A 24,786-nucleotide genomic window follows, 5' to 3' on the forward strand; every position below is an offset into this window, starting at 1 on the left:
TGATAGCATTGTACAAAATAAAAGGAAAAAAAATGCAAGTCATCAACATCCTAACTCTACTTATAAGTTATAAGTAATGCAGAAGTAGACAGAGCACTGTGCTCTGGTAAAGATACTATTAGTATAATATGTATATAGATATATGAAGTAAAAATGGAAATCTTTGTCACTCATTTTCTCTGAAACAACTTATCCGATTATTTTAGTTTATTTTTAAATAAAAAAATAGATCGTGGAGTAGGCTTTAAACTTATTTCTAATTCTATAAGTTAATGAAAAATCGAGTAATTAATTTTTTAAATAATCGGAAAATACAAACATAAAGATATTTCTTTTTCATCTGTGTTACTAATTATTATTAGTTATTATTAGAAATAAGTATTTTAGTGGAAAGTTGATGTAGTATAGTATAACAATACAAAACTTTTTGTTGCTTATGGTTAACAGTATTGAAACTTTATGAGTTGTAGAGTAGTTGATTTTTGGTTCGGAATGAAACGGAAATTAAATTTAGGATATTCAACAAAAAAAAAAAAGAAATTTAAAAACAATGCTGCAGTTAAATGGTCAAAAAAAAGTAATGCGGGGCGGGACAGCTATGTAAAGTTGATATGTCGGAAATATCATCTTTCACTAAAACCAAAAATATTATTTATTCACACGCGATACGCTAAATGTTAGCATTAGGCGACTATATTAAACACGGATGCATTTTGTACAGGCAACGTTGTGCATGGGGATACCTTGTATAATATATATAAACACATAGTATGAGACAGGTGCGTTGTTCGGTGAGAAAAATCATATTACGCTCGTCGAATAACAATACTAAATAAAAGGATGGAGAACTGAAAAAGTAAAACGGACGTAATAAAAAAAAAATCGCCAACCACAACGGAAGAGTCCGCGATTACCGAGTGACGGTCAACGTTGTTCAAGTGTCGAGTTCAAGGTAGGGCGTCACACGCGTGCGCATTTGGACCGCGGTATGTAATGGTAATAGTGGTAGCGGCCGTGGTATCTCGCGGCAGCGTCAGCGGCGGTGGTAGAACCGTGGTACTGTAGTACTGTATTACTGTAGTCTGCTCATTGCCGCAGTCAGAGCGTCTTCGATATACCTCGTCCACTACGCACACCACCACTGCCCTACGATTGCCTCGTCAGTATTATTATATATTGTAGTGGTAATAGTAGTACTGCACATCTGTCTCTCCAATCCGATAGGTGTCGCCGGGCGATACGTTCCTCGCCGGCTCACCGCTACTCGACCGGCAGCCCCTTCCCTTTCCCCATCGTCGATGTTATAAACAAATAACAACATTACATAGTACGGAATCGTAGTAATCGTAGCCGACCGGCAGTCCCGTTGTTGCACTCTGCGTGTCTGCTTGTGTGTGTCGTGTCTCCTCTCGTCTACAGTTTTACGTGCACCATCATCTCTACATCCCCTGAAAAAGCCCGTCGTCGTCGTCGTATAAAATAAACAGTACCCAGACGCAGTCGGTATGTATACACAAACGACATCAATTATTATAATAATAACACGGGTTATCTATTTTACATACTTCGCGATGTATAATCATGTCATGAGATCCGAGTAAAAAAAAATTTAAAAAGGATTACTCTCGATGACAATAGTATATTTTAATATGATCTTTGTGACGAATACATAGTCAGGTTGTTTTAAATATTAATAAATGTATGCGCGTTCCTCGTCCGAGCGGCTATTATAGCGTACGGTTTTCCCGACGTCGAATCGCTCGGCGTCGTTTTCGTTGCGCCGAAAATCGATTTTCCGCATCGCGGATATCATTTTGTGTACACGATTGAATCAAATTTTCAGGAAGCTCATGTGATATATCACCGCCGTCGTCTCCAATAGGCACCATACAGTTGTTTACTTTTAAATAATATTAATTTCAGTGCACGTACAAACGCTATATATTTAATATTATTATAACAATATACTATACATCCCTCTCTAATACCACCCCAATAAAGGGTTCTCGTCTTGGTGGTAGATATGAATTGTACCATAAAATCGTATGTAGCGTAGCCGCCCTCGCTCTGTCTGTGACCAACCCTAAACCATTACTTAGTGCGCGCTTAGTTGCTGCTGGTTTGCTGACTTTTCCTCTATACGTTTCTGTAGGTTATATTTAAATATTATTTAGTACAAATGTATAAGAGATTTATATCATAATAATAATTTTATATTTATATAACACATTTAGTAAACTGACGAGTAAGCGGTTTAATTATAATTTATATGACTGGAGGGTATTCCGTATTCGTTAGACTTAATTTCTTCAAATTTTCACGCGTTATGTGCAGATAATATTTTTTTCAGATAACTTAAAAATTTATATTCTTCAAACTGGATTTCTGCACAAGTACGCCAAACATCAATGCTTTCTCATCTGTGCGTATATGGTTGTGTAAAACCATATACAAGCATTGGTTAATTATTTTCTTAACTGGAATTAATCAATGGTAATAGGTATTCAAATAATATATGTACCTATACAAAAAATATTGCGAGAATTTAACTAATCCAATGATCCATGTGTTCTACGATTTCATAAATTTTTGTCACAATACAATGAAATTTTAAGCATTGATTTTTTGGTTTTGGTACGTTTAATTATTATAGTAGAACGCATAGGTACTTCATCGACTGTGTATATATATATACATGATTTTCCAGAACAAAATGCCACGAGGTTTATATTTAAAACTTTAAAGGTCAATCATTTATTTTTTTGTTTGGCAGAATAATACCAAAATTAAAAGTCTGGTCCATTATTATCGGCGTTCAGTTCCAACAATTCAATATAATTCCTGATTTATAATCTTCATATTAATTATTACATATTATTATTTATTTGTGTGTGTTGATTAATCCAATTTAATATACAACGTTTGTCTTTACAGACGTTCCACACGATATAAATATGTTCTAATTTTATAAATTTTCGTTATTACATTATTGCGTTTACGTATCGTTTAATCGTGTATTTGTGTACACTGAATATTAGTTTACAAATATTGTACATCAAATTGTTGTTTCCATTTAATACAATAAAACATTTCAAAACTTTAAAGAACTTTTATTATCTAAATGTTAAAATATTTTTAATTAATTAAAAATTCTTGTTTTTAATTTTAAATAAGTTCTTAGTTATAACTATTTATATTACATGTAAGTGTATCACATTTTGGAATTTACTTGCATAAACATATTTTGAAACATATCATAACAAGTCAAAGTTTGCATAAATTACCTAGATTAGGTTAATTTTTAAATTATTATCAACACTTAACGTTTTATTATATTTAATTGGAGTTGAAAATTAAGGTTATCAAAAAATTATTAAATTATTAATTTTATTTTATAGGATTCACATTGTACCCTGTGTATGTATATATTAATATATTAAAGTCCTATAGGTATTGCCATCAGGTACTTATTTATACTTTCAATTATAAACTTTTTATTCTACTTATTTGATGTACTTTTATATTTTAATGTGTTTATAGACTGGATTAATAATAAATAATTCATGATGGTTGTCTGTTAGTAAATGGTTATGATGTACTCGTTATCTATAATAAAATAAAAATAACTATATAAACATAATATATTGAATAGATTATAGACTGCATGAAGGCTTCATTATAGATGGCAAAACATAATGCAATTGATGTGCTTATTAAGAGTGATATGGTTTGTACAGTATTGTTAAATACAAGGTTGAACACAATATTTGATTTTTATACTTGATACCTATCTATCGTTTTAAGAAAAAAGTATACTAAGACAAGCAGTTTGAAAAAAAATTATTATATTTCATTAAATATTTTTTTTATGAAATATGTTTATAATTATATAAAAGTAATAAGCTATTAATATTATTACAATAGTTTTATATTTGCACTAAATAAAACAATCATTAAATACATAAATAACAATTTTTTAACTAGGTACCTATTTAATTTTAAAGCATCTAATGATAATATTAATTTATGTATTCATTTGATATTTTCATAAAACATTTAACTTGGTGAAATTAAACCTGTTATGATTTTTATTAAATTAAATCATTTTTATTTTTAGATTGATATTCAGTCATGAACGGATTCAATAATCATGAAATCAATGAAGGAGGTCATAAGAATTCAGTTTCACCATGCAGTTGCTGGACAATTGGTTTAGTCAATGTTGATTCTAAACGTTATTTAACAGCTGAAACATTTGGGTTCAAAATCAATGCTAATGGTGCTTCGTTAAAAAAAAAACAGTTATGGACTTTGGAACCAAGCACTAATAATTCATTATTAAGTGATGGTCCTACTACCACAATTCGACTGCGATCACATTTAGATAAATATTTAGCAGTAGATACTTTTGGAAATGTGACTTGTGATGGTGAAGATCCTACTGATCCTGGAACTGTATTTCAAGTTTCTGTAACTGATGGGAACTCTGGCAGCTGGGCATTGAAAAATGTTGTACGAGGTTACTACTTAGGTGCTTCCTCAGATAATCTCAAATGCACAGCGAAAGCACCAGGATCCAGTGAACTATGGTTGGTTCATTTAGCTGCAAGGCCACAAGTAAGAGATTTGTTATAATTTAATTTAATGTGTGTATATATTTATGTAATTTATTTTAAAACACTTAATTTAATCTAAATATATTACTTAAGGTGAACCTGAGATCAGTTGGACGAAAACGTTTTGCTCATTTGTCTGAAAACTTAGATGAAATTCATGTTGATGCAAATATACCTTGGGGTGAAGACACACTTTTTACCCTCGAACTGCGACCTGATGATGATTTCAAATATGCCATACACACATGCAACAATAAATATTTATCTAGAGATGGAAAATTAGTTGACACGTGCACATCCAATTGCTTGTTTTCACTTGAATACCACTCAGCTGGGTCTCTAGCTTTGCGAGACAAAGTTGGTGGTTATTTATCTCCAATTGGTTCTAAAGCACTTCTTAAAACACGATCACAGACGGTTACCAAAGATGAATTGTTTACTCTTGAAGATTCTTTACCACAAGCAAGTTTTATTGCTGCTCTCAATTCAAAATATGTGTCAGTTAAACAAGGTTAGTACCTAATTAATATAATGTTAATCAATATTTGGATTGATAAATAAACGATTTAGTGTTCAATTCCTTTGCATACTTTCAATATTCTTTTAGTATGATAATAAGGGTTAACTTTACAGGTTTCACATATTGATGAATCTCATATAATATCTCGTAATCAAAAAATTATGTGTTATTATGGTGTTTGATTTTTAGCCTATTCACTCTATTCAATATTGTCTTATCTTCTTTTTAATTTGGGAAGTGATCTATTATTTTTCTTGAAAACTGTATTATTTTTATTTGTTGCAAGCCTTTTTTATCACCATATTATTTTCAACTTCAATTGTAAACTATAACTTTAGTCTTATTTTTATTTTTGATTCTTAAAATTAATAAAAAATATTTAATGTTGAGTAGATAATTAAAAAAAAAATATTAAATTACTAATCTGGTTTCTTAGAAATAAAAGTAATAAAGTTACGTCTTATTACTCAAATAACTTTATTTTTCAATCAGAAAAGTAACTACAATATTTTAGTGTTTCATGTAAAAAAAAGTTCGCTGGTATTTATTTAATTTTTTAAAATTTACCAAACAAAAAAAGTAAATATATATGTACTTCTAATTTTAAAAAAAAAAAAATGTAAAATTTTTTAATTAGCAATCCTCAAGATGGTAATACATTATATTATTGGAATTACTTATCAAAAGTAATTTCAATTACATTTTCCGTTTTCGTTACTTGGAAACAATACTTATAATATTATTAAACATTTATAAATAAAGTTAATAATATCGTTAAAATAACATAATATTTACGTTACGTTTGCCCACACTGGATATAAATAGAACAAATTATAATTTAAATTAATTAAAAAATTTGCAGTTTATATGGATATCATTTTAACTTATTTTCTGAAAATAAAGTATAATATTTTAATTTAATAATAATATATAATTATGTCATTACGTTGTTTATAATATGAATTATTCACAAAAAAAAAAAAATTATAATTTTATAAACGTATTAACTACAAATTTATTATTGAAAATATTTGGTTAAATACAATTCATTAAAATCCGACTAAAAATTTGTGAACAAGTAACTTTTACAATATTTAGAAAGTTTTAAATAAGTTCATATGTTTCAAGTGTCTGTGAATGATAGATATTTTTTAAACAAAGTTTTTGTCTTAAATTTTAAACGCTAGTAATTTGTGTGGAATCAACTCGACATCATTAAAACCTGTTTGCTTTCTTGTAAAATTTTATTATGCACAGATAATTGACCCCTTTTATTCAAAATACATTTTATTAAAATTAAGTTTTAAAATTTAATTTGTCGTGTTAATTAATACAGTTATACATAAATTAGAGGTATAAAATGTTTTTATGTTTTTACTCATTAATTTTAATTACCTATACATTTTATTTTATAATTTTAACATTGAATTTATATATAAAAGCATTTTTTTTTTTTCTATTGGTTTATTTTTAACAATTTTTATTTAATTCTATAAAAATAAGTATAAACAATCGTCGTGCATTAAAAAACTATGACTATACGTATTTAATTTTAAAAATTTATTGAGATTAAATTTGATATGGCTCATTAATTATGCTCATTATAGTATATATTATGTTCTTGTATAGTTAATAATTTGTACAGTAGCTATTATACGAGTACTACTAAAATACTATATTTTATTTATTTATGAGTTTTTTTTTTTCATACATCCTAAAATCATACTTTCTTAACTATGTTGTTACAACTGTTTTAAAAATAATAATATTGTGGTACTCAAAGGAAGTTAACATTACATTGTTATACGGATAGAATAATAAAACATAATGGATGCAATGAATCAATATGCGTCATTCGTATTAGTTTTGTTTTGATAAATTTGTTAAACAACATTTTTTACGAAATGTGTTCAACTAAAAATCTAATTTATTAAAGTTAAGCATAATTTTATGTGAAAAATAATATGCAAATCGCTAGAAAAAGTTAACTCGCGATAAGTCACTATAGGAACTTTATTATATAGCTTGGTACTTTTTAGCAATTTATTATATTATATAATATGTTCTAATTAATAATTTTTTTCATTATATATTAACATCGACAATTCATCTTGACGTCTTGTTAAATACCACAGTACGGGGATTAAACCAATTATAACACAGGTGAATAAACCTCATTTTTCTTCTTTATAATTGTTGTTTTAATTTGACACGGTCTGACGGAGACGCATTTTCGTAGCTCTTCAAAATACATGCTTGTTGTATCTTCAATTTTAGTTAGTTATCGTGCGTATCTTCAGATATTCTATTCGCATACAAATAGTGTATAAAGCGACGTCACTACGTCAGTCATTTTTGTTTGCATTTCAATTTGATTATTAAAATTATTCTTTCTTTATAATATAATATCGTCATTATTTTTTTTTTAATTTATTATTACACAGATGTCTTTGTTATTTAATCTAAACTTACACAACGCTATACTTGCATGTACATAGACGTTACATGTATCAACGAATAATATATAATAAATATAATTAGTATTTCAGAATTCTTTTCGGCCATCAAAAATAAATTATTGACACTTGGGTGATGTGTTCTCACCTCTTCGTTAAAGTTATCTATAAATAACTTACACATGTACTGGTTGTGGTACTTATCTGGATTTTTATCTTTCAAACGTAGGGTAAGCACTGTTTGTAAGGATATATGTGATAACTACATTGAATACATGGTTATGTCATATGGATCTGTTGCACAGTTTAAAATAAATTCTTAGTCTCTTAGAGGTATAATAGGGTTTATAGTGAGACACACCCTTATTTTATCTTAAAGCAGTACGCAAATAGTATGTTTAACAGCTGCGTGCAGTAGTTATAACTGAAAGTATTTGTAAAGTAAACGAGCAATACTCTTTTTACTATGTATATCGTTTGATGAGAAGATGTATTCGTTTATTTTTAACTGTTCAAAGTGATAAAAATTAAAGAAAATATATCATAATCAATATTATTATTAGTTCTAAGGATAATAACATTTTGTAATTTATTTTAGTTGCTATTTGCTAATCGTTTTGATTATCCATGTGCAACTCATTTCTACTTAATTAATTTATACATTTTTAGATTTGCATGTACTTGATTTTAATTTATACAACATACTTTGTTATTGCAATTATTCACTAATTTACTTAAAATTTATAATTTTTTTTATCATCTTATTTTAACCATTCCGAGTGGGCAGTGATGTTTATTAATTATTATTATATATTGGAATACTACGAATTTAATTTGATAACTAAATTTGATAATAACACATCAACTATATTATGATACTCTTCGTTTAATATATATATTATTTTTTAAATAATTAATCATCACTTGTTACAGATAATGATTAATGAATAACTAATAAATATTGACAAATAAAAAAATAATGAATAATGATATGTTTTTTAATTAAACGGCGTTATCAAAATGGTTATTTTTAGATTGAGTCATTTAACATATAGGACTAAGTAAAATTTATAATTTTAAATAATACAATATTAATTTTAAAATGATTTGATGTTTAAAGTAAATTTTTTAATATTTTAAAATCATTGATATAAGCTTTATCTAAAATAGTATAATATACTAGCTATTATACCTAATAGTTATGTACATTGATCTAATTTTAATCGTGTTGTAGTAACTAGTAAATAATATTTAGAGACATTGAAATTTGATCAAAGTACTTTTAAATTATATATCTATTAAAATATATGATTTTATTTATTTTAAATGTTAGTTATTATTTAAATTAAAAAATTATAACTATTATTTATATTTTATATGACGCAATCGTTATATATATATATATTATAATGGAATAAGGATAATTCGTCAACATAAATAAAAAATAAAATACTTGATACTTTTCAAGTGAGTATTTTGATACTCAATTTACAATTGTACAATTTTATTTATGATACATGTATCTTCGGTACTACCTACTCTTGTACTTAATTAAAGTATATTATCTATTAAATATTATTAATTTGTAATAATTAATAAGAAATATATCAAATAATACTTATTAACATATTATACAATGATTATAATTTTTAAGTTAGTATACGTAAACTTAATAAGTAATCATTTAGAATCATTTTTATTAATTGTATATACAATATAAATTGAAAGTTTGAATAGCTATTAATTACCTATCATATTTTTCTCCTAATGTTTTTTCGAAGAATTAAAGGAGTAGAAATTATATTTCATTAACTATAATATTATACAAATGTAAACGGTTTTAATTTATATTTTACAGAATATATCAAACCTACTCTTAACTAGTCTATACTTTATTATTATACATTTATAGTTGATAATATTATTTTTCATTTAAGAAAATGAAAAACTGATGAAACTCATTAAAAAAATATCATACTTTAAATTATAGTTTATAATTATTGTAGTGTAGCAGATGCAGATTCTAAATAAAATAAAATATAGGTGTTATGAATATTTTCTAATGTAACCTTTCAGAATATTTTATTTCAGAATAACATAAACTTATTTATGGAGTTCAAACTAGGTATTTATTAGAATGGTTAAAATGTTTAGATGGTTAACTGTACAAAAACTTACTAAATTCTTTTCTCTATTGTTAATGTAGCTAATTATAGTTGAATCACAGTCTACTAAACACAGTGAAATAGTAAAATGTTGTTTTAAGAATTGGAAATTTTGCATTACCTATGTTTCTTATTCATATAACAATTATTATAACAGCATGTAGTTTTATGGATAGTCTTTATAGATAATATACATTTAAAATAAATAGTTCGCGTGAAACAATTAATTTAATTATTTTTGTAACCAGTCTGATGGTAAGATTTAAATCAACGTGCACCTAGCTTCTTAGGTGTGTGATGTACTAATATATCTGTTAAAATTAGTCATAAAACATTAACTTTATATTTAATTTAATTTTAAATAAAATAAATAAAACACTATTATACCATTCTTGGCTTTTTACTTCACTTAAAACTAAATCGTTTTATATTAGGTAATTATAAAAAAATTATGTTTTCAAGTTATTTTTTTATGCCTATTATACTTTAAAATATATAAGATATTTGTTTGTCTCTGTTAAATTTATTTATACCTACTATAAGTAAATAGTAAATAGTATATTTACGTTTAGCTTCATTAGTTTTAATATTATAACGAATTGATCTATCACCTAGCACTTATCAGATTTAAGGGTATCAATATTTACTGTACTTAGTTGGTGATATTTTTTTTATATCTGAAATTTAAAGCGAGCTTAAGAAATTTTAAACTATATTATTTTTCACTCTAACAAATTGTTTATAATAAAGTATATAAAAAAACTTACCAAATAAAATAAACATTTTCGTTTCCTTAAAGTTTGATAATAGGTCAGTTCATTTAAATATTTAAACTAACTAAAAGTGAACGGCTATTTGGCTAAATATACATTTTTTATCTAATTTTCCACTTTTAAGACGGAGACAACAAATGTTAGTAATTTTTTATCCTCTAAAGTCTTAAGTCTTTAAAAACTATTTCAGTGTTTTAATAGCAGAAATTTAAAATCTATGAAACGCTTGCTAAAAATTTAACGATATTCAGAAAAAATAAAGTTAATAATCATAAAATTTAGAATTCCCTACTTCCAAACATAATACATTTTTATTTACAAAATGTGGCTCATTCCAAATAATTCAATATTCATGTCTACATACCTATAAAAAAAAATACATACATGAAAATTTATTTTTAAATTGTTTCAAATCAAAACAAAATAATAATACATTGTTGAATAAAGATAATGCTATTTTTGTTTCATTAAAATATTTGAGTAACAAGACTAACAAAATACACAACTAATATTAAAAAATTACCGTGAAATTTCTTAAAACTACCCTTTACGCTAAGAAAACATTGTATATATAATTACGTATCTATATTTTACATATTATAACATATGAATATAATATTACTAGCACGAGTATTCTTTTTATAACTGTTTAAATGATTTTCGTTCGTGACCTGAAGTAAATTCTCCACTACTGATAAACACTAATTAATACTATGTATAAAATATAATATAGATTTCGATCAAATTCAAACTTTACTTGAACTTATTAGTTAATCATTTTGTGAGTTTAAAAAAAATGGATATAATATTAATTATTATTTTATTCTTGTTTTTCGTATTTAATTCAATGAAGTATCCGATATTTTATCTATAGTATAGACATCAACTTTAATCATGAGCGTAGATATGGGGGGATATGAGGAGATATATCCCCCCCCCCCCCGAGTCTTAAAAAAATATATACCTTCTTATTTCTTATTTCCATATCATATATATAAGCAAAAAAAAAAATGTTATTCAATATGATGTCCCGGTTTGATAATTTCAATATATATCCTATCACCCCTCTCCCGAACAAAATCATAACTACGCCACTGACTTCAATGGCTTCTTATATAATAATATTTTTTTTATAAATATAATTCGATTGTAGGGGTGGATGTAACAGCTAATCAAGACGAAATATCCGATCACGAGACTTTTCAACTGGAATTTGATCCTTCCACTAAAAGATGGTACATACGTACAATGCAGGACAGGTATTGGACTCTCGAAACCGGAGGTGGAATACAAGCTGTGGCCGATAAAAAGTATGCGAATTAATAACATTTTCTTATATTTTATATAGATCGAAAATTTAAATAACTTATTATAATGTTTTTTAATATCTATCTAATTACTGGATAATTATAATATTATTTAAAAAAAAAAAAATAGATCGTCGAATGCTCTATTTGAGTTGGCGTGGCAAGGAGATGGGTCAGTTTGTTTCCGTGCAAACAATGGTAAATATGTCTCTACAAAGCGCTCTGGTCATCTGTACGCAAATGTTGATGCAATTGATGACGCTTGCAAATATTTCTTTTATCTCATAAACAGGTATAATATACTTGCATAAAATATTTTACTAATTAAAAATACTAAATTATATTAAATATTTGTATCGATTAATTTTTTTAGACCAATATTGGTATTAAAATGCGAACAAGGATTTGTTGGATACAAATCATCATCAAGTCTACGCCTTGAGTGTAACAAGGCATCATATGAAACTATACAAGTTGAACGGTCAGATAAAGGAATTGTATTTTTTAAAGGTATTATCATAAAGTTTTGATTAAAGGATTTATTATTATTTCTTCTTATCTTTGTTTAGGACAAACTAACAAATATTGGCATGCAAATGATGAAAGCATTTCTGTGGAATCTGATGTACCTGAAGGATTTTTTATTGAATTAAGAGAACCAACAAGGATATGCATTAAAAGTGTTACGGGTTATTATCTTTCTGCTGGAAAAAATGGAATGTTTAAACTTGGTGATGGAGATTATAATAACGCTACAAAATGGGAATATTAATGAGTATAATACACAATATTGTAATTTCTTTGAATATGCGTGCACACAGAATAGGAAAATAAAAATTAGTAGCCGTGCATATAAATACTATGGGATTTTTTTGATTTACATTTATAAATATTTATTTATATAAACTATATGTTTAATCAAATAGTTTTATGATATATACTCAAGTTTATTTAATTATTATTATTTATATTTATAAATAATTATTAATTTCAAACAAGTCTTAATTTAACTTATAAACAATTATAATACAAAATAAACATAAATATAATTTGAAATATTAAAATAATAATTTATAACATGTAGGTAATTGTTTAAATTTAAGTTAAAGTATCATATCTTGTATTATAATAATTTTTTCATACTAAGTGTCTCAAATTTCCGTGTATTACTATAGATACAGTTTGATTTACTTTTCATTCACTTTTACCAATTTTCAAACTTATTTAATTGTTTATAATTCGTTATATAAATTGAATTAAACTAACATAATTTTGTCATAATTGTCAACAAATTCAATGGCAAATGCTTTCATAGTAAAATAATCCAATATTGATTCCATTTTATTTTATACATTGAATTTTTTACTTTATTTTTGAGATATGTTTAAATTACAAATTATAAAATATATCTGAATTTGAGGTTAATATAATTTTAGTAATAACATTATGTATCTCGTAAAGATACACATCACTATATGAATATATGATGATCATAGTTAATGGTCGTCATACATGGTTTTTTTTTTTTTTAATCGGGCATTTGTATTTAAAACACTTACTTACTTAAACTTAAACTAACAATAATACAATATTTTTGTGGCAGGCTTAAATTTACTTTAAAATATATATTAATGGAATGAATCAATAATATATTTATAAAATTGTATTATTATACAAATAAAATTGAATAAAATCAGGTTTTTTTAAACAGCTTATATTGCTCAATATTGGTATAATTTTGCTTAAAACAAATTGTAAAGAAATATATTTATAAACAAACAATGTTTTTTACTATACATTTTACACTTTTTGTACAAGATAATATCATCATTAGACTTAAGTCATATTACATAATATTATATATTAGTCACATAGTAGTTACATTTATATTATGTTCTCAATATTTTAATTAAAAATAAAAAACAAAACAACCTCAATATTTTTCTACTGTGTTTAGTTTAATGTGACTTAATAACAAAACATAATATAGAATTATTTTTTATGAGAATAATTAAGATATTTATACTTTAAAATAAATAAACACTAATACTTTCTTTAAATTAAAAATATTAAAAATGGAATGTGCAATATCAAAAATGTAAAAATTGAAATCAAGTCATAAAATTATAGTTATAAAAACAACTAGTTTTATGCAAGCAATTTTGCTTATATTATAAATTTATAACACATATAACATATATATACATACCTCAACTACCGAAGTACATTTAGTAGTTAAATATTGAATGAGAAGTATGAGTAATTGTCCTAGAATTCCATTTATAATTTATTTACATTGGTTACTAGTCTTCCAAAGAAATAGAATACTCATTTAACATAATATTTATTAATTTTTATACATTTTTTTACGTATTTATGGAGACTGTTTGGTATTTATTAAAATATGTTTTTGAAACTATTTTTGTGTTAAAATTACGTTTGCAATTTTATACTTGTAATTTTATTTTATATTTATTTTATAATATATATATATATATATATATATATATATATATATTTTTTTTTGTTAAAAATATGTATACTTTATATTTAGAATTATAATTTGTCTATACCCCTTAAATGTGTATTTATAATAATAATATTACTGCTTGATATTTTTTTTATATTAATTGAACAATTTTTTACTTACAATATAAAATATATTATGATAAAAGAACAAAATTATTTTATGAAATGAACTTCATTTTTTAATTCCATTTGGCTAAATGATATAAAAGTTACAGTTCATTCTTATCGGTTCTAATAATAGTTCTTTCCTTTTTTACATTAATGTTTCAGAAAAAGGTATTAAAGGCACATCATTTTTAGTGCCTATCTATCTGTTATCCATTTAAATAATGTTAAAATTAATTTTTTATTAATTTTAATTATAATTTAATGCGTTTACTCAATTTTAATTCTGTAATACAAACAAAATGTATGATTGATTCAAAGAAATAAAAATGAGTCTTAATTCTTGAATTGTAAAATAGATGATTAAAACTAGACAGTACTTAGGAATCTAGGATTCTATAACACACGTTAAGTATAATTTAAATTAGTTATTTTTTCATGCACTTTAATAATTAATGCAATTATATCTTAAAGTATTTATATTTAACTGTTCTATAATTTTCTTTACTTTCATATAGTTCATTTTTTAGAAATGTGTGCTGCATTGTTTTATATATATATATAGTTATAATCACTATAAATGGAAATATTTTATGTCTAATAATATAATATTCCAAAAACAATAATGGTATATATTTAATATTATTGTTTCATTATAGTTTTTTAAGTAAAGTGGGTGTAAAAATGCTTAAAATTTCCTTGTTTATTATTTTTTTATTAATGAATTTTTATAAAAACTTATAAATTTGTAAAATAGAGGAACATTATCAACAAGTATTAATTTATTATACTGAATTTATATAATTATTTGTATTGGATTATTATTTTGTATTAGTCCTACATTCACCATATTGCATATGTTACTAATATTCCATTTGATAAAAAACCATGTATAATTTACTAGTAAAATTGTAATAAAAAAATTCGAAAATATTACAATTTAACAAAAATAATCTTAAAGCTAATATAATCTTATATTTCCTCTGAAATAGTTCAAAGCACAATAATTAAAAGTACAGTACTTCTATATTACAAAATTTGATATGTGAAGAGGTTTTAAATAGATTAAATAAAATAAATTGGTTATGGTTCTCAAAGATATTTTGTTAAAAGGAAATTTGTTATGTGGAAATGTTACTATCTAATACTAACTAATAACAAAAAAATAATAATGATAATATTCACGAAATATATTTAGACAAATAACAATAAACACATTAAATATCATAATATTATTATTAATTAATTTTAATAATATTAACATAAGAGATTTAGGAATTAAATTTTACACAGCCTCCTAGTTATAGTTGGAGAGAATCATTGCCTCAAGATAAAATTATATGAGTTTCTTTGAAATCGTTTTTACTTCTTTATCACATATCCTTTTAGTTCCATTGGTTCTATTAATTGGGGTTTTAAGACATTAACTTTTGATCCAATGTGCACAAAAGACAGAGAAGATTCATAAATAGTTATGTTTTCAGTCGATGAAGATGTCAGTGGTTTAAGATCGATCTATAAGTTACCATTAAAAATTAAATATAATATTTTCAAAATAAAATAAAGTAAAATAATCACTTACTGCAACTGGACCATAATCTAGATTAGCTTCCTTAAAACCATAACATTCAGTTGTCTGGGTTCTATGAAAAACTAAACCTACAGCTGGTTCTGAATGCTGAATAATCATTGAAGCCGTAACTAAGTGAACGTCCTTTGGTAATAATGCCAACTTTTTATTAATATATGTATCTTTGAGGTCATTATATCTCGATATATCAATTAACTGCACAAGTGGATACAACATTGTTGACGTTGATGTCATACCAAGTGCTGTTAGTTGTGGTACATCCATCTATATTGTATATTATATAATTAATATAAATGAAAATTTTTATAAAAAAATGTATTTACTTGACAGTAGCCAATCTTTTCTTCAACAATTAATCTGAAAAATGTCAAAGTGGGAACGTTATCCAAAACTCCTTGGCCTAATCCACGATTGTCGTCTTGACGTAATCTACGATCCTGTATTACCTATCAAACAGATTTCAATTTAACACAATTATTATTTTATTTTTTTCATTTAATTAAAACCTATTCAAAATATGAAATTAGTGATATTACCTCCATTTGACCATTATATAATGAAGACGCACCCAAAGGTTGGGCTGATAATAATGATACTCTGGTAATGTCATCTTCTATATACATTGCACTAGACATTGGATAAAAGTTTCCTTGAATTGGTAGTTTGTTATAATGTTTTCTCCTGGTCATCTAATTATGAAAACATTATCATAATAAATCAATAATATAAGTAAATCAATCTTAAATTTATTATTATTACTTGGAATCCATTTAAGTCTGTGTAGAAAACATTATCGTTATTCACTTCTGTGGTAACTCTCATTGAAAGTTCATAATTCATTTGTTGTCTAATGTCAACTAAATTTCTTATTTCAACATCATTAGCATCTAAAAAAAAAAAAATTAATTGTTTAAATAAATTATCTTTTAACAATATATTGCGATTTAGTTATTAATTTTTTTTTTTTTTTATTGAACTTATTTTAAGCTCAGCAATTTTTACACCAATAGCTGTAGAAGAAACCGTTGGTTTAATTTGATATAGGGTTTATTTGTTAAGTTGGAACACGTGTGTAAATGTGTGTTCATCATGGATTTATCATTAAGAAACCGGGTGATCACACATCCGAGAGCTAGAGATGGCAGCCGATGCTTGACCTCGGAACACACTAGTGACTGAAGCCAACCATCGCACCACACCACATCAGACCACTAAATCATTTTAAAATATGCAAGAACTATGCAAATATTGTAACAAATGTCATATTCCATAAATGCTAAATTAAATTCTTATGATTTTTGGTTTTTGCGAGCTCAGCAAATTTCTTTCCATGGATAGTGAACATGAATCATTTGATCATTTGTTTAAAGCAATCAGTAACCCATGGCTTAGCCTCAAGTACCATTTATTTCTATGAGTTATTCAATTTAACACGTAAAGTATTGAATTTATAATTACTTATTTGTGTAATTCATTGTGTTTTATTTTACACAATGATATTTTAATTAAGTTAAAGATATTGACTTTTTTTATAACAGTTTATTATTTTTGGATTTTTTAAGTACACTCAGTGTGTTACTTGAGTAGTTAATAAACTATTTTGAAAAAAGTACATTTTAAATTTGAGTTGAAGAATCAAGAACACACAATGAGAAATTACCTTTTGTATGACGGAGGAGTACTGAGTGTTTTACATTACTATACTGAATTACCACTTGTGACAAAATATGTCCTTTAACCACATAAATTGTGGGTTCATTCTCTGTGACATGAGCATCAACAGCATCCCTTGATGGCATGAATAAATAAGCACCACTCATGTCTTTACCATAAGCCGCATCATATCTGGAAGTAATGATGTAGTATTTCAAATGAATTCACTATTCATAACATAAGTTACTGTAAATGTACTTACTGCACAAATTTCAATGAAATAGGATATTGTTTTCCAGAAGACTTAAGGGTAATATTTTGTAACATACCGTTTCGACCAAACGATGCAACAATATTTTTGTTTTGAATTGAAAATTCTTCAATATTACTATTTTCAACATGTATCCTAGGATCCAAAGCATCATCGAGTTTTGGGTTGTAAACACTGATTAGTGACATATACTTTCTAATGAAAAATTATAAATAAATAATATTAATAATCAATACTTAAAACAAGAAAAAAAATTCTACAACTTATACATTTTTTATACAAAAAAAAAAAACTCAGAACAAAGAATTTGTATCTAATTTACTTGGAACTGATGTGTGTGGGCTTGTTAATGATAGTATACTTTTTAATTTCCAAAGGACCAAGTTCAGCAATAAAGTGTAATTGAAAACATGGCGCCATTATCTGTGTATCTAAAAGATTACAGGTAGGATCAACTTGAAATGAAATATCTACACCTTCTGAATTGACTACCTGTATTGTTTAACATATAAAACCAAATGAAATTACCATAAAATAATTAACCACTCTAATGCTTAATTTGCAAATAAATTCAAATGATTTCTTTCACACACATGCATATTCTTATGATGTCAATTTTATAGATAGAATCAACAACTTGTTGCTATGTATAATTCATACATATGAAAAATATTTGTTTTAATGCGATTACTGATTATATTAAATGAATGCATGTTGTATTGAAACATAATTATGAATATAAATAATCAATATAGTTTATTAACTGTTAATTATTATTATTATTATTTATTTTTTTTTTTTTGAATAATTGTTCATTTGTTATTATAAATAGACTTATTTCCTAAAACTAACCTTTACATTTTCACTTTCCACAACTAAAGTGATTACTTCATTTCTGGTGATTGAAGTCAAAGGGTTAAATACAATAACATTCTGTGAATCTTGATTATTAGTAAATTGTATAACACGATATTGGGCAATACTGTTTGTATAGACTCTTGAACGATCTACATCAAAGTATTTATTATTTGTATCAAATACATATTGTTCCTAAAACAAAATAAATATTTCATGTTTTAAAACAAATCGCTATTAACTAACTCATCAATGTATATAACATGTTTCAGGGCCGGATAAGGTAAACATCATAAACAGCAGCTCCAAGTTTTAAGTTGATAGTTGAGTTTCAATATATTCAAATGTGAAATTATTTTTACTCCTATCCTGCCAAAATTTTATTGAAAAAATAACTAAGGTTGACAAAGCAAAGTAAATATTTATCTAAATAATACAATTTTGTAAATAATAACTCTGACATTTGTTAAGAATAATTATTAACTAATAAGATTATCTATAATAGTAATGCAATTTTCTACATGAAAATATTAAACTTATAACCTAATTTAATAAAACAAATATAGAATTTTTGTAATTAGATATTTTATTTTAAGATTTTCTTGAAATTAAGTTAAGCTTGATAAAATTATTTTAATTTTTAGGGCCTTTTCTTATACTTTTTTAGACCATTCTGTGGGTCTAAATCCGGTCCTGATGAGTATGATTGTTTATAGATATAAAAAAAAAACCTGATTTTGATTTAACAGAAAATATATACAGTGTTGAATGATATGATTTAGATTAGTTAATGAATCCAACATCCTGAAATAATGATAATTGTTTAATATTTATTTATGTTATATACAAATATCATTAGTTTACTTTTGTGCATAATCATTCACTACAGCATTTTTTGCTGTTCCTGTGATTCCATCATGATGTTGAAACAAACTATGAGCGTCTCTAGCAGCTTGTAAATAATTATATAATTCAGAATTTGGTTTCCATAACCAGGAAGTTAAATTTGAAGGTGCATCAAGCCATACCAAAGAATATAAAATTTCTGTTGCTCTATAAAATATGAACACAAGTATTAAGTAAAATTCATAACATTTTTAAGTTTTATTTTAGATTTATAGATTAATGATACATATACTGAGTGTATTAAAATGATCAGACATATTTAAATTTTATTTTAATGTAAGATTGCCATATCTCTATAATTTATTATCCATATTTAAAAATAAAATTTAAATGATATATCATAAACATACCGTAATCTAGCAACTAGTTCTCGATCCATACATTTGTAAAAAGGTCTGGAAGTGAAATATCCACTCCAGTAATCTTTATCTTTATCTGCATAAGTAAAGAAATCGCCAGTCAATGTAGGAAAATTCTTGTAATCAGATGACATTTGTACAGCATTAAAATAATCGCTTAATGTACCAAATGATGCCTAATAATTAAAATAAATAATAATTTACTAACTATTGGAATCAAAAAAATATTAAACTATATTTTATTTATGACAGTAACCTCTGCATATAAAGTGTCACTATTGCTATTTATATAATCAAATAATTTTTGATAGTTTTTCATTTGAAAATCCCATTCTCTGTCCGATGAATATCTAAAGTCATCCCCTAAAGGAACGAGTAATACATTTGTTTTATACAACTCTGCTTTTTTTTTATATTGATCCAATAACATTAATGCTCTATTAATAATAATAGTAATATTTTAATTAAATAATATTAAAGCAATTTTTTTAATCTAAAATGTAATGTTTAACCTTTGGTTAACATTTGATGAAGTAATTGTTACTGGTGATACTTTCCAAGGACAAGTTAACCCAAAAATTGAAAACACTTTAAAATCAAATTGACAGCAAATACTTGGATCTGGACCACAGGTATGAGGAATGTCATAACTGTAAAATGGCATCATATGTGTAAACAGCTCATTTTTATCATTGTTACATTCTGTATCTAAATGAGAATGATAATTAAAATAAGAATAAATCATTGTGCTATTTTACAAATAAAATAAAAGTATTATTTATTTATATTAATATATACCCCAATGTTGTCTCCATCGAAATTCCAATTGTTTTTGTTTTGCCAAATACTTTTTAATAGAATAATGAGTTCGTTGAATAACCAAACTAGAAAATTTCATCCTATTCAAAATATATGGCATAGTTGAAGAAACACCAAAAGGATCAATACACCAGCTGCGACTGTAAAAATAATGATAATAAATTACTTAAAATTATCTTTTTATCGAAATATTAGAATAATTTAAAATTGTATTGCCATGTTTAAATTATTAATAGCTTCTGAAAGTATTAAATCTTACTTGACAGTAATATTTAAATTTTTCAATAACCACTGGTGTCCATTTGTAAGTTGAGTGATCATTGATGAATAATGAGTATTTGCTTCATCTGTCATTACCCAACCACCAGTGACTATTTCCAATTGTCCATTGTGAATCAATCTATACATGCACAGACATACATTTTATAAAAAGGAAAGTATTTAAAATAATTAGTTAAAAATGTTAATTTATACTTCTTCACTTTAATTTTTGTACTTTCATCAATATCATTCCACCACAATGATAAATATGATATCTCCGCCCATATGAACTTGCGTCTATAGTCTTCTGATAATTTAATTACCATATTATCAAGTATATTCTTTGTATCACTTCGATAGTACTCTTCAAAGGTTCGTCTCCATCCTGGATCATTATGTGAATGAGGCACAACGAATACCCTTAACTTATTATTTGCATTCCATCGCCCTTTAGTTATCTTGACATCCCAACCTTGTTTCCATGCACCTCCATCTATATTATCGAATTGTAATTTATCATATAAATCCCACATCTAAAAATTAAATTTTATTATTTGTTTAAATACTTAAATTAACACTCAAAATTAAAATTTCTTAAATTTATATGAATAAATAAATTATAATTTATAGTAACAGAATATATAAGTAAACATTTATTTTAAATTAACATCGTGTTTATTTTAACTATACAAAACATTCAATAACTTTTATTAGTAATATAGAATAATGCTAATATTGTTTGTAGCTATAATCTACAGTGATGTATTTAAATTTTGATTAAAAATATATTGTTATCTAATAACAAATCAAAGATTTTAATATCAAGAAGTCCTATATAGCATTAATATATTTATTACACTACAAATTTATAAAGGTCCTCCTTTAAATATTTTTAATAATGTTTTATACAGCTTGAATAATTTATCTTACAGTGGCATATTTATGAGGAGGAGGGTTCCTTGAGTTCAACCTCCCACCCAGAACAAAAAAAACATGTATCTATGCATCAACGCATCATAGAAGTTTTTAATTAAAGTATTATTTATAAATCATAAGAAAATATCTGACCAGTATGTGTGTACAGAGTTTTTGATAAACAAATTATAAAAATATTGTCCAAAATCCACAAAAACTATAATAGTAAAGCTATTACACCTTTTTAAATTTAAAATTTGAAATGGAAAAAAATATAAACTAAAAGATGGCGTTATAATTATTTTATTTGAAAAATTATTATACTGATACTCTAATAGATGTACCTAATTACACTAAAAACTAATTTTACTAAAATTGTGACATTTTTAATAATTTATAAAATAATAATGTTTGAATGTATTAATTTTATCTTTCTATTTCTTGTTTCATTTCTAGCTTTATTATATGATTTTTAAAAATTTAACACTCCCCCTCCCCTCACCATAAAAATAAATAAAATTATTGAAAATTTGCCACTGTTATCTTATAATAAACAATCTATATTTACCATAAATAATTAAATTATATTAAAACTGCATAAATTAAAATAAGGAATTATATATTTTACAAAAATTTTTTAAATTAGTTTACAAGAGAAACTTGATTTTATAGTCGCTACAATATTTTAAATTAAAAAAAAAATACTAAAATTATCAATTTAATCCAAAGATAACTTTGCTTACTAACAAGTAAATTGTTTGTAAATGGTATCTAAGTTGAGAATTAATGCAGTTTATATTGCTGTTTCATGGCCTGAATATTATATAAAAATCTCATTTTTAACATATTGGATTTACTGTGTACTAAATAGGTAATTCTAAAATGATAATAATAACTTACATTAATTTTTGGGTTACATACTCCACTTGATAAATATGTGTCTTCAAAATTATCTTGTGATGCAGACTGAAAGCATGAAATTAAACATGAAGATATTATTGAAAAATATAATTAAAGCAGTAATGTAATATATAAAATGGTACACTACAATATGTAGTAGATGCTTTAATAATTATCCTATAGGTCTATAATAATTAAACTTTACCACAGATGAATCAGGTGTTTCTGCAGGTTCATGATTTAAATCACCGTATTCCAAATCATTTATATTTTGTTTATCGAATGTATATAACTGTGATTGTAACTTATCTACGGAAGAAACTGGAGTTTTCACTGTTTCAAACTGCTAAAATATAATGTATATTAAATAAATATAAAAAATAGCAATACAACAATCTATGAACTATTGGAAACTTACAGAGCAAATACTTTGATTCTCCAAAAGAAAATATAAAATGAAACATATAATTAAAACTATAAGTAAAAGTACAAAAATAAACCTTTTTTTAAAGTTCATTTTTATTTTTGAGTTCTTTAAATCATGGTACGTAACTAATTTTCCACAATATTTTAAATGGAAATGTTTAATAGATAGTGTTATAAAATAGGTGTAAAATAATGTAAATAATGAAAAACTTGTTTAAATATACGATTGTTACTATAGTAAATAACAATTCATGGCGTTAATACAACGTAGCTTATGCTTTATCAAATTATAAGCTTATTTTATCACTTTTCTTATCATATTTTGAGTTTTATTGAAAACAACAACAATGAAAACTTTGAATAATATTTAATACATTTTCATGATATTAAATACAAAGGTAATTTATAGTAAGTCCAGTGCTCGACTTTTGGGGGGGACGCTAGGGGACGGAGTATCCCAACTAATTTTTTAGAAATTTTAGCGTACCTCTACTTATCTTCTATTATTATTTATCAGTGTTACATTATCACAACGGTTGCCTTATCACATAATAATTATTAACAAAATCTCCGGCTCTACCGGAATCCGAACAGCATGTATATGTTTACACATGTTGTTTTTAATACTGTTGTCATAACATGTGCATGAAAACATTGAAAACAGATGAACACAACATTCACATACAAGTTACAACAGAAATTACCTTGCAAGAACATTGTTCATTTTATTGAATTATTAAATAATCTAATTCTACTGAATTAGATTCCTCAGACCAAGTATCATCTGATATTTTGATGATATTATAATTATTTTTTAGAGCAGAGCGATGTCGAATGATGTTGATGCAATAAATGTAGATCTTCAGGTCAAGCGATTTGCTCAGAATCCTAATAAATCTTTAAATCCTATTATTTTATGTAAAATACAAGGAACTGAGTATTTCCCATTAGATAAAGATGATTTCTTGATGATTATATTAACTGAAACACAAAAGGCTATTCTTGAGAAGTTCAGTAGTGAAAAATTATGTATAGATTCTACTCACTGCACAAACCAATAAAATTTTAATTTAACAACTATTATTGTAATTGACGAATTCGGTGAAGGATACCTTGCTGCTTTTTGTATAAGTTCAAAGATTGATAATGTGCACATAACTGGTTTTTTTTTTTAAATAAAGGAAATTACTGGTTTTCTCACCCCTAATGTATTTATGAACGATGATGCTCCTGCATTCTGGAATGCATGGATTAAAATTATGTCCCCTATTCCTAAATTTCATCTTTTATGTAAGTGGCATGCTAATAATAATTGACGCAAAAATTTAAAAAAAATTGATGGTTTGCAAACTACAAAAG

The 24,786-nt window shown here is 25.1% G+C and overlaps 2 protein-coding genes across 4 annotated transcripts; one reads left to right on the forward strand and one right to left on the reverse strand.

Annotated features, from left to right (window-relative positions):
• Positions 1-1,110: 1,110 nt before the first annotated feature.
• On the forward strand, positions 1,111-12,732 carry LOC112601314 (protein singed). Its single transcript, XM_025348856.1, has 7 exons — positions 1,111-1,503; positions 4,118-4,617; positions 4,710-5,127; positions 11,684-11,840; positions 11,968-12,129; positions 12,211-12,347; positions 12,407-12,732. The coding sequence occupies exons 2-7, from the start codon at positions 4,132-4,134 to the stop codon at positions 12,607-12,609; spliced, it is 1,563 nt and encodes a 520-aa protein (XP_025204641.1). The 5' UTR covers positions 1,111-1,503; positions 4,118-4,131; the 3' UTR covers positions 12,610-12,732.
• Positions 12,733-15,692: 2,960 nt separating this feature from the next.
• Positions 15,693-23,602, reverse strand: LOC112601348 (alpha-mannosidase 2). 3 transcript variants are annotated; one of them, XM_025348927.1, is made up of 20 exons: positions 23,420-23,602; positions 23,207-23,344; positions 23,002-23,067; positions 21,400-21,719; positions 21,185-21,325; positions 20,905-21,065; positions 20,619-20,814; positions 20,363-20,543; positions 20,098-20,282; positions 19,706-19,894; positions 19,573-19,645; positions 18,839-19,036; positions 18,309-18,478; positions 17,978-18,181; positions 17,723-17,907; positions 16,822-16,949; positions 16,599-16,751; positions 16,386-16,508; positions 16,054-16,326; positions 15,693-15,986 (listed from the first exon to the last, which is right to left on the reverse strand). In XM_025348927.1, the coding sequence occupies exons 1-20, from the start codon at positions 23,516-23,518 to the stop codon at positions 15,834-15,836; spliced, it is 3,336 nt and encodes a 1,111-aa protein (XP_025204712.1). In that variant the 5' UTR covers positions 23,519-23,602; the 3' UTR covers positions 15,693-15,833. The 3 variants fall into 3 exon arrangements, with proteins under 3 accessions (XP_025204712.1, XP_025204711.1, XP_025204713.1); XM_025348926.1 differs by having other exon boundaries at positions 23,207-23,347; XM_025348928.1 differs by lacking the exons at positions 23,207-23,344; positions 23,420-23,602 and having other exon boundaries at positions 15,694-15,986; positions 21,400-21,679.
• Positions 23,603-24,786: the final 1,184 nt, after the last annotated feature.

The sequence above is a fragment of the Melanaphis sacchari genome, unplaced genomic scaffold, assembly GCF_002803265.2.
Source record: "Melanaphis sacchari strain LSU unplaced genomic scaffold, SCAv2.0 Contig77_pilon_pilon, whole genome shotgun sequence".
Lineage (NCBI taxonomy): Eukaryota > Metazoa > Arthropoda > Insecta > Hemiptera > Aphididae > Melanaphis > Melanaphis sacchari.

Excerpts from the sequence above, each read along its gene's own strand:
- LOC112601314 (XM_025348856.1), top strand. The coding sequence starts at position 4,132 with ATGAACGGATTCAATAATCATGAAATCAATGAAGGAGGTCATAAGAAT. Across the intron at positions 5,128-11,683 it reads ATATGTGTCAGTTAAACAAG|GGGTGGATGTAACAGCTAAT; the intron begins GTTAGTACCTAA and ends ATTCGATTGTAG. Across the intron at positions 12,348-12,406 it reads AGGAATTGTATTTTTTAAAG|GACAAACTAACAAATATTGG; the intron begins GTATTATCATAA and ends ATCTTTGTTTAG.
- LOC112601348 (XM_025348926.1), bottom strand. The coding sequence starts at position 23,518 with ATGAACTTTAAAAAAAGGTTTATTTTTGTACTTTTACTTATAGTTTTA. Across the intron at positions 23,348-23,419 it reads AGAATCAAAGTATTTGCTCT|CAGTTTGAAACAGTGAAAAC; the intron begins GTAAGTTTCCAA and ends ATTATATTTTAG. Across the intron at positions 21,720-23,001 it reads TATGTAACCCAAAAATTAAT|ATGTGGGATTTATATGATAA; the intron begins GTAAGTTATTAT and ends TTTAATTTTTAG.